Here is a 14,850-nt window from a genome sequence, read left to right on the forward strand (position 1 = left end):
AATGCTGAATTGATCCTGGAACAGTTTTTTCAGAACCACAGTCCCCTTTAAAAATATTTCTGAATCACACAACACTACTGCAGCTAGAAGAATATTACAAACTAGTGGAATTTATAAGTTTTATGAGTTGAATTCCACAATAGGCTGCATACAAAGTGGAATGAACCATCACATTAGCGGTGCTTTCTTGACCTGGAATAACAAGAAGACAGCCTACTCAGAAAAAGGCATGGGCACTACCAAGCAGTAGGAGTGAGCAAGTTACATCTGCAGAGATGGAGAGGGATGGAGCCATGGCCCATTGCCTCTAGCACTGCTGTAAGAGAAGTGCACACACACTCAGCAGCCAGAGACCTGGATGCACACAGGAGCTCTGCAAGGATCTCCTGTTACACTCAGAGAAAGAGTAATGGCTCAGTGGGAAAGGACCCAGTAAAGGCCTGCAGAAATCTTCTGAAAGTGCAAAGGCTCCATTGCCTTTCTCAATTGCTATGAATGGATTATCCAGGGGTGGCTAGAAATTACCAGAAATTGTAGACACTCAAGCTGGCCTTGGAAATGCCACCCAGTCTTCTAACGGAGCTTTGCTGTGTCTTTGGTAGTCCAGGGCACTTGCTAAACAGAACTACATGTCACCTTGGTTGGCCACCTCACTGCCTTTCTTCATCACACCAGCCTTAGCCATTTCATACCTAATTTTAAAAAGTTTTTATTGCTCCAAAATCTTGCTTGAACTGAAATTTCAAACTTCGGTATTACCTTAGTTAGTTACCTTAGCCCTAAACCTGGAACAAAGCATGTGCAATTTATGATTGATTTTTTCCTTTTTGAGGGGAGGAAAGGTTTTGTTATGGGTAGGACTCCCAGTGGAGGGGGGAAAGGATTGGACAAAATCCCTCAAAAACTATCAGTAAAATTAATCATGGAACTGAACTGAATGTGATGACTGCTCACTGAGTGTCTTTTTCTGGTGTCAAACACTACTTCTTCCTTCACTCCTCACCCCCCTTTTCATTTGAAGCTTGTGTAGTTATTCTAGTTATGGTATTAGCAATACTCCTGATATATTCCAATGTCAGCAAGATCAAAATCAGCCCTTGGAAACTGTTTTCTTTATATACAGTTTCAACAGCAACAAGACTGTCAGGTAACAGAGGCTGTCCATGAGCAGCCTGCCTTATGCAGAGCACTTAAAAACCTGAGTCTCAGGAGTGAAAGATCATTGCTTTTCTGTGTGTCTTCTGTTCAACTGCTTAACCACATCATTTTAAGTGCAGTTTTGTATGTTTTGCTGCTGCCAGAACTGTTGGTAGTGAACTTTCAGCAGTCATGCTACTGTTCTCACCCTGTTGCATGATAACAAACATTAGGATAGATTTAACATGCAGGGCAAAATTTTCCTCATTCCATGACTTGTAGTTCTGAAGAATTCACGTCATCCTGTCCCCACTCTCTTGAGGGTTTCTGTATTTTAAAATATAGGTCACTGGATCAGAACCTTTCCAGAGAGATGGGTTCCCCTTGCCCTGCAGAATACAGGGCTGCAGGTTTATGTATGCATTTGGTATTTGGCCTGTTTGTGCCTTGAATCCAAGGATTAGTTATACCAGGAGACATGGGTAGCTCTTCTCACATTCCTTCCTTCTCACAACCTCTACCAAGGAGAGATTTCATTTTATGTGAAAGTGATGCTGCCATAAAACATTTCACAATAGCCTAAGGGCTAGAAGACTCAAATCAACACCTGAGAAACCTGAAATCAATTTTTGCCTGAGGTGTGCCACTGCATTTGGACTCACTCCTGGAAAAGCGTATTTCGGGAAGTACCTTATTCTGCTGATGTCCAGTTAAGTATATTTTAAGGAGTCTAAGACACACCTTTCTTTTGGGGTTCTGACAGGGTTTAGGTATGAGTAAGATGCCAAGTTGCTTAAATAAAGGCAGTTCTGGGCATGACAAAGGTAAAACTGTAGGTATTGTGGGGGGTTAGGGAAAGGGTGGTGCCTTCTGAGTTCAGACATGTTCCTAGTTGGGTGGCAGCTGGGCAGGGATTACAGTTTTGGATCAAAATGCATTGCTTTTTCTCATCCCAATCCTATAGTAGGTGTGTACATCTTTTATTAGAGTTGGCCCCTGTAGGTCTTTAGCAAGATAGCTTATAACTGCCTTGACTAGAGAGGGAAATAGATTGAAAGCCTTAATTCTTAATTCACAAGGCAAGACCTTGTGCAAACCAAGTCCCTCTTCTCAACCCTTTGCAGTATCAAAAACCTTGAAAACTACTGAGCTGGACCATGAACAGTGGTCTGTGTCAACACTGTTCTGTACCATTCTTCTAGTTGTACTGTATTATTAAATGTTTTATAGAAAATGACAGCCTATGGGAACTAGTCTCATTAATGGGACCTAAATACCCACTCCTTAAGGGCTTTTGGTCACTGCTTCTCTACCTAAGCATTGCCTGGTAAACCCTAGCTGTATCATTGTGATAGTTCTAATAGTGTAAAATAAAAAAGCAAGATCAGGCACATGGGATGAAAAGGCAGCTCTTACTGAGCTGAGGCAGTTAGAAAAATAGACAAACTTTCCTCAAGGTTTGAAATTAAAGTGAATCTCTGTATTTTATCCCATATGAGTGTCTTAAGTAGGATCTGATTCAGTGCTATGTGAAGGGGTCTGTCTTTCTCCCACTTGCAGTTGGAAGTGGAAGCTATATAACAACCAAAACTGAAAGTCTAACACAGGTGACACTCACCCCTGGCATCAAGTTGAACCTGCCTCACTACTTTTATGAAACTCTATTTGCTTCCATTGGCCTTCCCAATTTCTGCAGCAAATACATCTTTTTATGTAGCAGAGCAAAGAAGCCAAGCCAAGCCCAGCCCAATATTTTGCATTAATCAGTACAGACTATTTTCTCTGGAGGATGATTCAAAGCAGGAACCTATCTCAGTTCCTCTGAATTGCCTCTCAGAAGACATTTTCCTTTTGTTGCAATAAGCTTAGGAAGATTAGTGCCACCAAGCTACAATTAGCCTTTATTAATTAGCCTAATTTGTAAATCCTTGCATGAAGAAATAACCTGTAATTTTAATGCCTAACTGGTGGTTCAGTATCTCTAGAGGCATTCAACTCTAATTTTTATGAGCATAGACATCAGACAACACTGGTAAAGTGTCTGGTGTTTGACCTTGTTCCATTTGCATTTTTATTTTAAAAAAACAACCCAAACAGATGTATTTTTCCATTTTTTTTTAAGAGTTAATAAGACCAATAGTTTTATCTCTGCAGGTGGGGGAATGATCACACCCTGTGAAAATAAAGGACTTACCATTCTTTGGCTTCCACTTAATAGAAGTGTGTGGTCTGAGGTCCCAGAGCTGCAGGGATGTTCTGAACTTTTTAGTCAGTGAATGCTTAAGTGAACTTTTTGGATAGGTGGGAACAGGCTTCCCCTTTACTAATACATCAAAGTTTCCATTAAGAATTTATTTAAATTTATATGGTGAACCACTAGGGTGGTGAAAGATAAGATACAATTATAAAAGTTCCAGAATCAGATTAGTAGCATTTTAGGAAACAGCTCTCATAAGGAGGCAGGTTAAACTTCTCTGTGAATTAAAATTAAGAAGACCATAAACACAAATCCAGGGTGAGTTCTGTGTGTTATGATCTTCATGAAAAACAATATCTTGCAGGTCAGAACTGAGTTTCCAGCAGATGGTTGTAGACCTAATGTCTACAGTAACAAGAGACAGACTGGAATCAGAACATCTCACACTTATTATATGTAATAGCTCTACCATGATGATGGAAAGTCTACTCTTGTTATGAGCAGTAACAGTTTCCCCATTCCACAGACATGAAAATGCATCAAAGTAATCTGAATTGGGTGTAAATTTTTTCCTACATTTGTTGCAGACAATGAGACTCAGTTTCTGGACTCCCTTGCCTAAATTCTCATTTTTAAGTTGCTTTTAAGGGATCAGCTGGGACAGTTTGTACTCATTTCAAACAAATTTGAGACAGACCTGCTCCTACATCATGAGCCCAGCTCAGTGCCAGTTCCCATTCAGTCCCTGTTGTCCAACAGTGCTGTGAGGTATTCACAGTATATGCTGTTCCAGACCTTCAGGATGTATGTCAGAACCATAAAATCCTGAGAATACTTGCCAGCCAGAGTTGCCTGGGGCAAATTCACACCTGAGTATTGGAGAGTCTGTAAATATTTATAGTTCCTTCCACTCCTTTCAGGGACAAAGTAAGAGTATTTGCCAAGCATCTAATATTTTACCCAAAGTCTAAGAGTGCACTTTGTATTTTCTTAGAGTATAGGCACACCTGTTCCAGAGAAAGGTATTGCTATAAATAGCTAAGAAACTGAGAGCTTTAATTACAAGCTTGCTTGAGTCTTGTAGCAGCTAGAGAAATGGTGAAAAGAACTAATCAATGAAAAGCCTGAATCAAAATAAGAACTAACCAAACCATTCTACTTAATTGTCTGTGGTAGCTAGAGCCAGCTGACTTCAGTAAGCTATTTAGAATGCACATATCCAGGAATGCATACCATAAAATGATATATCTTTCTCTGGAGAATGGCCTCATTCTCCAAACTTAAAATCCAGACTTGGGTTCCTTCAAAGCTTAGGCTTTTATAGGGCTCCTTTGAGACACAAGAACTGGTATTGATTGATTTACTTTATTTTTCTCTTTTAAATTAATTCATCAAATGGATATTTTTCAGTGGAAAATATCTTTGTAAAACTCCTTGGATGCTGTAAAAGAAAATAACTCTCAAAAGAGTTCAAGCCTACCCTGGCCAATTTTTATTTTCAAAAGAGTTATTTCCATTTTTAACACAAGAAAGGTATTTTGAAGAACACATCTGAAAAACAAGCTAACTTCTTGCAGAATAAAAAAGAACAAGAGAAGTTTCCATGGACACTAATCATTAAGATCCAGTTTTTTTAAAGCCATATGAATCCCTTTCTAAATGACACAAATGCTAAAAATACTTTTAATATACAAAGATGTTCTTAATATACAAAGAATATACAGTGTTAGGTAGCTTTAATAGGCCAACAGACAAGAAAAGGAAAATTTTGCAGCTCATCTGTAAATAAAGCATGTGCCTGTAAAAATATTAAGCATTATTTTGAATGTTGAAATTCTGCAGAGAGACCTACTTCAGAGAAAGCAATCATTCTGTATGGGCTTAACTGCCAAAAGATATGCAATTTTCTACTATAAATACGTTAAATGCAGTTGATAATAGTGGAACTGTATTGATACTCATTCATTTCTTTACCTCTCATGTATTTTGGAAGAACTGCATAGTATTCTATGCTGTTTGGCATTTTAAGAGTCTGTTTAAAAGCTGACAAACCTGAAAAGAAATGAAGTTGAAAATGGGAAACAGCTGATATTTATTATTTTATTAGATACCTCTTGTTTGATAAGAAATTTGAAACATCACTTTAGAAAATAACATTCTAAATCATACAAATATTTTACAATTGGAACTTACCATCTGTATTTAAATAAAACAGCAGCATAAGCCCACCAGAAGGCCAATGTAATTTTAATGTACCTCTGCACATATTCTGTTATTCTGGCTTAAAAATTCATATTAGGTGCATCAAAATTAGAAGGTGTATTAGAAGAAAGGAAGTGTCTTTTTCAGGGGTTAAGCTTTGAAATAGTAAATAAGCAATATAGGGAGTCAAGTCAATCGGTTAGGAGAATTAGACAAGGATACTGAGTACACTCGCCTTCTATGAGAGCTTGCTACCTAGTTAAAGTGCTAGGATAGGGTCTATTGTTTTAAATATCACAATGTTCACCCTAATAATATACAGAAATAGGCAGGGTAGCATTTATTACACACAATTTTTAATAAAAACCATTTCTCATAAACAGATATTTCCAAGTCTTTTGCATAATTGTGTATGAAAACACTCATAATCTTTGCTTTTACACACTATCATATATAATTAATATATTAGAATTGCACAGCAACACTCAAAATCTACTTAATTTAGAAAAGGAAATTTAAGTTATCTAAAGTAATTTTTGCACTGTCTCACTCTTGATGCTTAATAAGTTGGTTAGAATTCAAATACTAGAGAACCTATGCTTCATAAAAACCTCATCAACTGTCATTTACAAAGGTACAAAATATACAGCAAAGTTAATCTCTCATTAAATAAAATATACAGATTAGCTAATGTTACAGATCATTAGCTAACACCTTATTTTAAGGGATAAATTTCTAGGGAGCTTCTCCCCCAGTATGGGAGGATTACACAACAGTTCCTTTCCCTGTATGTTTATGCAGTGAGTCACATTCACTTTAACTGCTGATAACAGAGGACTGGGTTTATCATTCTGCATAGCAAGGCCAAAAATGATCCCTGGTGGAACAGCAGTGAAGTCAATGTGAAACCCTAGAGATCAGTTTTGTGTAAGGTATCACAGACTATTCATTGATTTATTTATAGTAGTAACACCAGTCATTATCACTGTGGTGGCTTTTAATCCTCCATGAGAATTCTCCTGTAATCTACCAATCAACCTACCATTAAAATAAAGTGTTGCCAATATACTCCACAATCACTCTGCTGTTAAAATAGTGAGCTATGAAAACTGTCTACTAATTCTTAAATGGATCTCCCTGATAATAAATGAATTTTAATAAAAACAGCATGTTCCCACTTAAACCAGCCATTGTAATTTAACAGTTTGGAATGAATTGTAAGTACTTGAATGTTAGGTTAGCAAAGAAGTATAACACCAGCTACAGCTACAGCAGTGTCACATCTCTGATGTTTACTCTTGGTCCAGGCGTATATTAACCATGGCAAAGCACCGGCCTAGACTCTGAAAGAATGGTACAACAAAAACATCTGTCAGGCTCTTCCATACAGTTTGCACTGAAGGCAGGACCATGAGACAGGTTTTCACAAAAGGCACCACAACCCTGTAAAAGAGAAAACAAAAGATTTGAAGATTGGTGCTGCAGTATAGGGAAATCAGGATAATGAAACACAAGTGTGACATCTTATGGAAGAGAAGTGGTTCTTTAATTTTTATAACTTTAAAATATAAATATAAATATGTAAGCAAGTTTACTCACTTGCAGTCATTTTCCATCAACTTTGTTTTGCTCAAGGCCTCTCACCTGTATATGCATGTGGTCCTCTGGCCATAATCATTTATATACAACATGAGAGTGTAGACACCAGCTTTCTTTCAATGTATCTCTGCTTGCTAACTGGCAATTTCTTTACATACCATTTAGAATTATGAACTTTTGCTGTCTCTCCCTGCTCCTGGCAGGACTGGTGTACATGATCTGTTGAAGCCCTGCTGCCACCAGCCGTGGCCAAAGAGCAGTCATCTCCTAAAGGACTTGTGTGCTGTGCACATAGCTGAATGTGGGTCCTTAAGGGTTGACAGAAACACCATGTTCTCCAGTTTGATTTACTGGAAACAACACCCTTTACAATCTGTCCTTGCTCTGCTGCCTCTTCTGGTGTTTCCTGTATTTGTCTGTCTTGCAGGCACACACAGGTGCACAGGCACACATGCACATCACACCATAGGTGTCTCATTCCTACCTATCCCTGCTACAAGATGCTACAGTAAAACAGAAAAAGGAAGGCAATATCCAGTTGCATCATATTATTACAATACAGGTACACGGCATGTCAGAAAAATGGGCTGATCCTGTAAAGTTCTTAATTTGTGGGTCAGATATTAACATTAGAGTATGGTCAGAACTCTTCATCAGCAGAAAAGATCTTTTCATTCACTCAGGGTGCATACTAGAAAGCATTGTGCTTTCATCTCCTGAGCATTGGCAAGCATCTGGGGATTGCTTTCCATGGGTACCAATTCCAAAGCAATGCCATTACTGGTGGCTTGAGCCAAGCATGCTAACAGTGGAGGAGTGCCAGAAGTGCACATATGGGCAGCTCAGGAGGGCCAGTAGATATGTGATAACTGACCACACTATTTTAAGTTATTCTCCTTCCTTAATCATTTACTGGCCTAAACCTCTGGTCATTTCACTAAGCTGTTCTTACTTGGGGGCAGACAAACTAAATGTATACATAAATAATACTGAAGTTCTACTAGTGCAAGGTTTTAGAAAAATCTCTCTGCCATACTGAACATATTTGCTTTCTAAATTAGGTAAAAGAAGCTACATATTCCTTTGACAAAGATAATAAACTCTGTTTTACTTTACTGTTGCATTCAGAATTCAAGTTCCAAATCTTGCATTTACATTATTCCACTGCAGAACTTTCACTGACTTTTATTGGAATGACAGAAAATACATAATTTAATATTTCATTGTAAATATGGAAAAAAAGGTGCTGTGTATTTACAGTGCATACTCCTCAGATTAACAAAGTAGAAGAAATCTACCTCATTTAAAAAATGTTGAAGGTTACAAATGTACAGTATCAAAATTAATTACTTTCAGTGTTTGGCTAACAGCTTTTGTCATACAAAGCAAGCCATATACTAGAACGTCAATGCTCTACTCAAAGCTAGCCCAGATGGATTTAAACAAGAATAGTTTTTCTAAAACCTTCTCTTTTGTCTCTGCTGAAACACCCCATATAGGACTGTGAGCATTACTGGAATAGTGTGCCTCTAGTTTTAAACTGAACCCTGTAAACTATGTGTTTATAACCTCCTATGATACCACTGCATATAGAATAGCTGGTTATTATAGAGTAAAAAATTAGGCCTTAACCTGTTAGAATTCAGCTGATAAACATCAATAATTAAAGGAAAAAAAAAATAAATGCTATTTTTCAAAGCAACACAGGGAAAGTTCCAGAAATGGCTATTCTGTTTGTGCTTAATTCACCTCTTTTTCCATTTCAGATAGTTTATAAGGAGTATGTAATTGCTCTTTGCTACCATCTATAATTCACTTGGCCAGTTTTTTAAAAAAAATTTAACTGAACTGGAAAGAAGCAGAAAAGACAATTTCTTTTGAATCCTCTGTTGACAGGATCACACAAAACACAAACTAAACAAATACCACAGTATGCAGAAGATTCACAGAAAGATGTAGAAGGCTGGAGAAGCAGTGATCATAATATTTGAAATTGGTGTAGAGGTCATTCACACAGTACTGGAACTCAACCTATTTTGATAATTTTCAGCAAAAGGGACAGTAAAATGTTTTGGTAATGTTTTATAAACTTTTAGCACTGGTGATAATTTTTTTTTTTACTTATGGTAAATGCATGCAAAATCCAATGTAGGCTAAATCCATAGGAGGATACATGAGACATGATTAGCAACTAAAGCTAATTAATGTAAATTTCAATTTTAAAATAAAAGTTCATCTACTTATAGAACAATTACTCAAACATCTTTCCTCAGAGGAGAAAATCCTTAACACCAAGGAGAATCATAAAAGGTATTTTCTAAGTTTTAGATTATGTGAGTGTGTGTACATACATATGTATTTACATGTGTACAAGTCTGCATCCTGTTCTGCACAGGATATCTTATCCAACAGTGTGATATTTCCAGGTTACCAGAGGGTGCAGTGTGCTTTCTGTGGAGTGACCACTCACACTTAAAAATAAATAATCAAACGCCATTAGAAGCCATGTGTTTGTTTTTGTGACCTGACAAATATAACATACCCATCCTTTGCTGTGTTTTTATCCTGATCTGCACTTTTGTTCACAGACATGGCAACTACCTTACATGACATTGAGTAATGTCTAACAGTAAAATTAAAGTAGCATATCCCAAGGATATCAACACTGATGCCATATTGGTACTACTACTAGTTTTACCATGTAGTACAGCACTGGGAAGAAAATTAAAGGTCTGTTGAATTTGTCATCTAAACTGAAGACAGCTACCTGTATGACCTCTCATTGAATCTTGCTACATATATATTTTATAAAATACTTTTCCTTTGACCAAGTGGCATGAATTGTGTCTTTTGGGAACTGTTGAATTGAAAAGTGCAAATTACCCCATTTTTTCCCCCCTCCTATTCTATTTTCTCTTTATTCTGTTCAAGGCATGATACCGACAAAATTATACCTCTCAAAGTTTCTCACTTTTGTGAGAAACTAACTCATATTAGTTTTTCTTCTTGCTAAGCCCTGAACAAACATTGTCAAGAACCAAACACCTCTTGGAAATGGCAGAGCAGAGTTTAATTCCCACTAATAATGAGAATCAACTTTTCACAGACTTGGGCAACAATGTTGGAACAGTCATGCACCGTTAATTCAGATTCCAGCTTCAAAGTGAAGAATCACACCTTCTCCTGTAATGTTTTTCAAAATGTAATCTCAGACATGTCATAATGCTATTTTTCAAATGCTCTATGTTTCTGTGCTTAATTTACCTAATTCCATGTACCACATCATGATTGTGAAAAGTCTTGTATAGCTCTACAGTACAAAAAGTGAAAAGATGGCTAAAAATTACCTAGTAGATGTACAGATTCTTGTTGCATGCTTTTAAATATGTCCTCAGATTGTAGCTCTTAAGGTTATTGATTTTTGAACATGGATAGAACACTTCTGGTTTTTCAGGGGACTCAGGCAGAATTGTTATATTTCTTGTAGATCAGCGACTGATTCTTGGGACAGAATTGGGACATTCCGACATAAGCATTGGGACAAGTGAGACAATGGCTAACCACCAAAGCCTTTCATGACTCATACACAGTATTTGAAGTGCATTAAAATTAAATATTATGTGTTCCAGGACCTGGGTAGACTGGAAAAGGTAAAACAACTACAGAAGAAGCAAGACGACATCCACATACTTCCTTTTCCTAAACCAAGGGATATGTACTGGACATCAAAGAAGAAGAACCAAGGCAGCACCACCAGACTACAAGGTAGGCCTTCCTACCTGTAGTGTAATTTATTTTGATTTCAAGCAGTCAGTAGGGACATATGGTTGAATATGATAGCAGTTATGTAAATGAAGTTGTGGAATACAAAAAGGTAAGAAATAATGTATGTCCATATCTACTTTTCATGTAAATCTGTGGCTCTATCTTAGCACTGTGAATGGAAGCTCAAGAGGAGAAGTGCTGTGAATACCTACTGCTTTAGCTGATGATGACTAGAGAACTGAGTGAGCCCATCTCAGATCCAAGACTCAAGTCGTGGATCGCTGATTCTTAGTGTAAATATGCAATGTACCAGAACACTATTCTGATAAGACTACAAAAACGCATATATGAAATTCAAGTGTTCATTTCCAAGAGGTGGCAAACATGTGGCTTGGAACAAGAATCCATGGCTGATCTACAGGAAATATAACAATATTTAATGAGCGTCCTGAAAGAAGTGTTCTATTCATATTCAAAAATCGATAACCTTAAGAGCTACAATCTGAGGACATATTTAAAAGCTTGCTAATTTCACAGAAAGAGGTTACAACTCAGTGTGGCCTGTATACTCTGTAGTGAGAATGACAGTCATCAGTAAAGGAAAAATGTGAAGTTGACTTCCTTGAACTGGCTTGTATGTAGACCACCAGCCCTCTTGCTGGCCCTGTTTCAGCCCATCATTTCAGCCAGTTTGGGAACATAGTATGCTTCATCTTTATGGTTAAAAATGAAAATTAAGTGTATTACTATATATTTCATACTCAGCTTTCTTTTTTGCAGGTGAAAGACAACATTTACTATCAGGTGTAATGGGGGAAATTCACAAGGTGCCCTTGACCATAGAAATGCTGAGTAAGGCTTATGTAGATTTTTAACATGCTGATGAAACTGCAACATGTGTGGCATCAACAGCTTTCTGCTTGAGCACCTCCAGAAGTTGTTGAAACACTTTTGAATTTTGCCCCAGGAAAGGCTCCTTTACAACACATCAACATCATTTCCTCACTGGTTTGGATGATAAAAGTGAAGCACAGAGACTCTGTGTGGCAGACTTCTGGGAGGGCTTGCCCCAGGGATTTCCCATGACATTTAAACAGCTGAAGACAGAGTTATAATGGAATTCCCTTTCCTTGGTGTACAAAACAATGAGTTACTCTTGGTTTTTTGTTTTTTTTCCAGACCCAATGGGCCTACAAGGGAACTAGGACCCTATGTTTAGGGCCTCTAAACATGCACTGCTTTTGCAATGCCCTTTCAAATGCAGAAATGTTGAACTCCTCACTCGTGTGATATTTGGAACATGATGGCAGAGATGCCAGCTTAGTCTCAGTGTGTTCCACCTTTGTGTTGGAACAAATCCAGCTTGAGTCTGTGGGAATATGAGGCTTTATTGCCTTTGGATGGTGACACTGGATGGAGTCCAAGGGGATGCAGATACCACTACTGAGTTACATGGTTCTTTCACATCCATCCCAGGTGCAAGGAAGATCAAAACAAAAAGATCAATTCTATGTTGACAGTGAACCTGGGCAAAGAAAATGATTTGTTGGGGAAGCAAGTGTGTTCACAGAAGGTTGAGAGAAACTTTTAAAATAAAGTGCTACATTCAGACAGTCCTATTTCACATGTACTGGGAACCCACAGTTCCTGAGATAGTCACTAGGGACTACGTGCATAAATAGCAACTGACCTCTGAGTCCTGGATCAGTGAAACTCAGTATCCATTCTGTGAAATCCAGACACAAGATCCTTCTGAAGCACAAAAAAAGTACTACAGTTTTGATGAATTTGGCATTGATGAATTTTTTCACAGATATTTCACTGCTGTAAAACTATATATACTCACCATATCCTTTTGCAGTCACACTGCACACAATGGCACAGTGACAGCTGACAGATCTAAAAATCTGGGCAATGCTATGCCTATGCACTGCTTGTTTGTAACAATTTGGGAACAAGAGATGTAACAAGTGGGCATCTCTAAACTGCACTGCAACTCCTCTGGATATTATGTAAACACTATGCTCCAAAATTCAAGTTAATCAGTTTAAAAAGTGGCCTGACAAACATCACCAACACAAGCTTCCATCGCACTTTCAAAAACTGAAATCTGCACCCATGAGATTGCTACCACAGGTTCAGATAATCAGTGTATTCCTAGGGTTTTGAGTTCACTTCCAGTTTCTGTATTCTGTTTTCCTTGACAAACCCCAAACTCATGTATACAGACAACCCTGCTTTGCAGAAATAATGTCAATAAACTGCATTCACCCCTTCCTCTACAGCCTTTTGGATTGTCAAGTTTTTTTTCAACCTCATTATTCTCCCTGCCTTTCTTCCTTCTGCACCATCATCTCCCTTTCTGGTCTCAGAGTACTCCTCCTGATATTCTGTGAGTATATTATGCTTAAAGTGCACAGGTTTGGTGTGACATGGATGGCCAGTGTATTTGCCTACGAACTTTTGCCATGGCCAGAAGCAGCCTTTCCCGAGATCAGCAGGGTATTTTGCTTAGGTGGAAGGATCTTGGAGCACTGCATCTAGAGATAGCTATGTACCAGGTGCAAGGTACTGGCACTATATTTTATGGCAGTAACATAGAGGCAGATGGGCCCTCAAAAGCTTTCTTCAGTCTGTGAGGGAAAAAATGAGAGGTAACAGTACTAAGAAGTTAGTAATAACTTCAGGTGTTAGTAATACTTCTGCCTAGATAATTCATTTAAAGTACACGTTTGAACCAATTCTGCACTTCAGTTTAAAAAACAAATTCAGTCACTATTATCACTCCAGAAGCCAGCCAAAGCTGGAATGCATTGCTGTAGGTACCATCCAAGCGGGAATACAGGCTCTCTGCCCCAAAGAGCTTACACAGTCATGACAGACCGCTGGTAAAGCCAAGGCAGGGAACTGAGTCACAGAAAAAACACTGTTTCCCTTTCTGTCCCCTTAGAAATAAAGTAGTTAATATTAGCTGATCTGACTACCGGTGTAAGGTCGGCGATGGGCGGCTGGGCAGTAATGAGTGCTAGAGTAGAGGAGTTCTGCGGAGCTGTCGGCAGAGCCCAGGCTCCGCCGGACACAGCAGGCGCTTACCAGATGTGGAGGCAGCTGAGCGTCGCGAAGACGATCCCCACAACCAGGGCCAGCGGTATGGCGAGGACCAGAGTCAGGACCTTGTAGATCACGTACTTGCTGAGCTCAAACAGAGCGTGGCTGCAGATCCAGACCTTGTCGAAGGAGTGGGTGAGCTCGGGCTCCGCGATCACATCCTCGAACCCCAGCTGGAACAAGAGGAGGCTCTACCGTCACGGGGAGCTGAGGCGCGGGGAGCCCGCCGGGGACGCCCCTCTCCGAGGACCCGAGCCCCGGCCCCGGCCCCGCCCGCCCCGGCCCGGCCCGGCCCGCACCTGCAGGTGGGAGTTCAGCCCGTGGGGGTCGCGGTCCAGCTCGTCCTCCGCGCACTTCTCTGCCTCCGACAGCGCGGGGCCGCCGCTCCGCGGGAAGTTGTCGTCGTCGTCCATGAAGATGCGGGTGTCCACCTTCTCCGTCTCCAGCCCCATGGCGCTGCCGCCGCTGCGCGGCTCCGGCCCTGCCCCGTCCGCCGCCGCCGCCGCTGCCCCGCCGGGCCGGGCCAGGCCGGGGCGGAGCGGGGCTGCCGGGGACACGCCCCGCGGGCCGCGCCGGGGTCGGCAGCGGCAGCTCCGTCGAGCCCAGGGAGCCGCGGGCCGGGCTCAGGGTGCTCCTCGCCTTGTCAGCCGCTTAGCGGGCTCTGAACCACCCCCGGCGGGCCCTGAACCACCCCCGGCGGGCCCTGAACCCTCCCGCCGGGCCCTGAGCCCTCCCGCCGGGCCCTGAGCTATCCCGGCAGGCTGCCCCGGCCGCGCTGGGTTTCCCCGTTCGCCTGCGGTACCCGGCTGTCACCACGGCCTCCCGCCCCACTGGCCTTTGTC

At 40.2% G+C, this 14,850-nt stretch overlaps 1 protein-coding gene across 1 annotated transcript; it reads right to left on the reverse strand.

The window, feature by feature from the left end:
- Positions 1 to 4,683: 4,683 nt before the first annotated feature.
- On the reverse strand, positions 4,684 to 14,518 carry CAV2 (caveolin 2). Its single transcript, XM_015629285.2, has 3 exons — positions 14,308 to 14,518; positions 13,994 to 14,181; positions 4,684 to 6,979 (listed from the first exon to the last, which is right to left on the reverse strand). Exons 1-3 carry the CDS (start codon positions 14,458 to 14,460, stop codon positions 6,829 to 6,831), a joined length of 492 nt encoding a protein of 163 aa, XP_015484771.1. The 5' UTR covers positions 14,461 to 14,518; the 3' UTR covers positions 4,684 to 6,828.
- Positions 14,519 to 14,850: the final 332 nt, after the last annotated feature.

Source organism: Parus major, chromosome 1A (genome assembly GCF_001522545.3).
Source record: "Parus major isolate Abel chromosome 1A, Parus_major1.1, whole genome shotgun sequence".
Lineage (NCBI taxonomy): Eukaryota > Metazoa > Chordata > Aves > Passeriformes > Paridae > Parus > Parus major.

Coding starts and splice junctions, on each gene's coding strand:
- CAV2 (XM_015629285.2), bottom strand. CDS start 14,460: ATGGGGCTGGAGACGGAGAAGGTGGACACCCGCATCTTCATGGACGAC. Junction 14,182..14,307: donor GGCTGAACTCCCACCTGCAG/GTGCGGGCCGGG, acceptor CTCTTGTTCCAG/CTGGGGTTCGAGGATGTGAT. Junction 6,980..13,993: donor CTCAGCTGCCTCCACATCTG/GTAAGCGCCTGC, acceptor TCTCTTTTACAG/GGTTGTGGTGCCTTTTGTGA.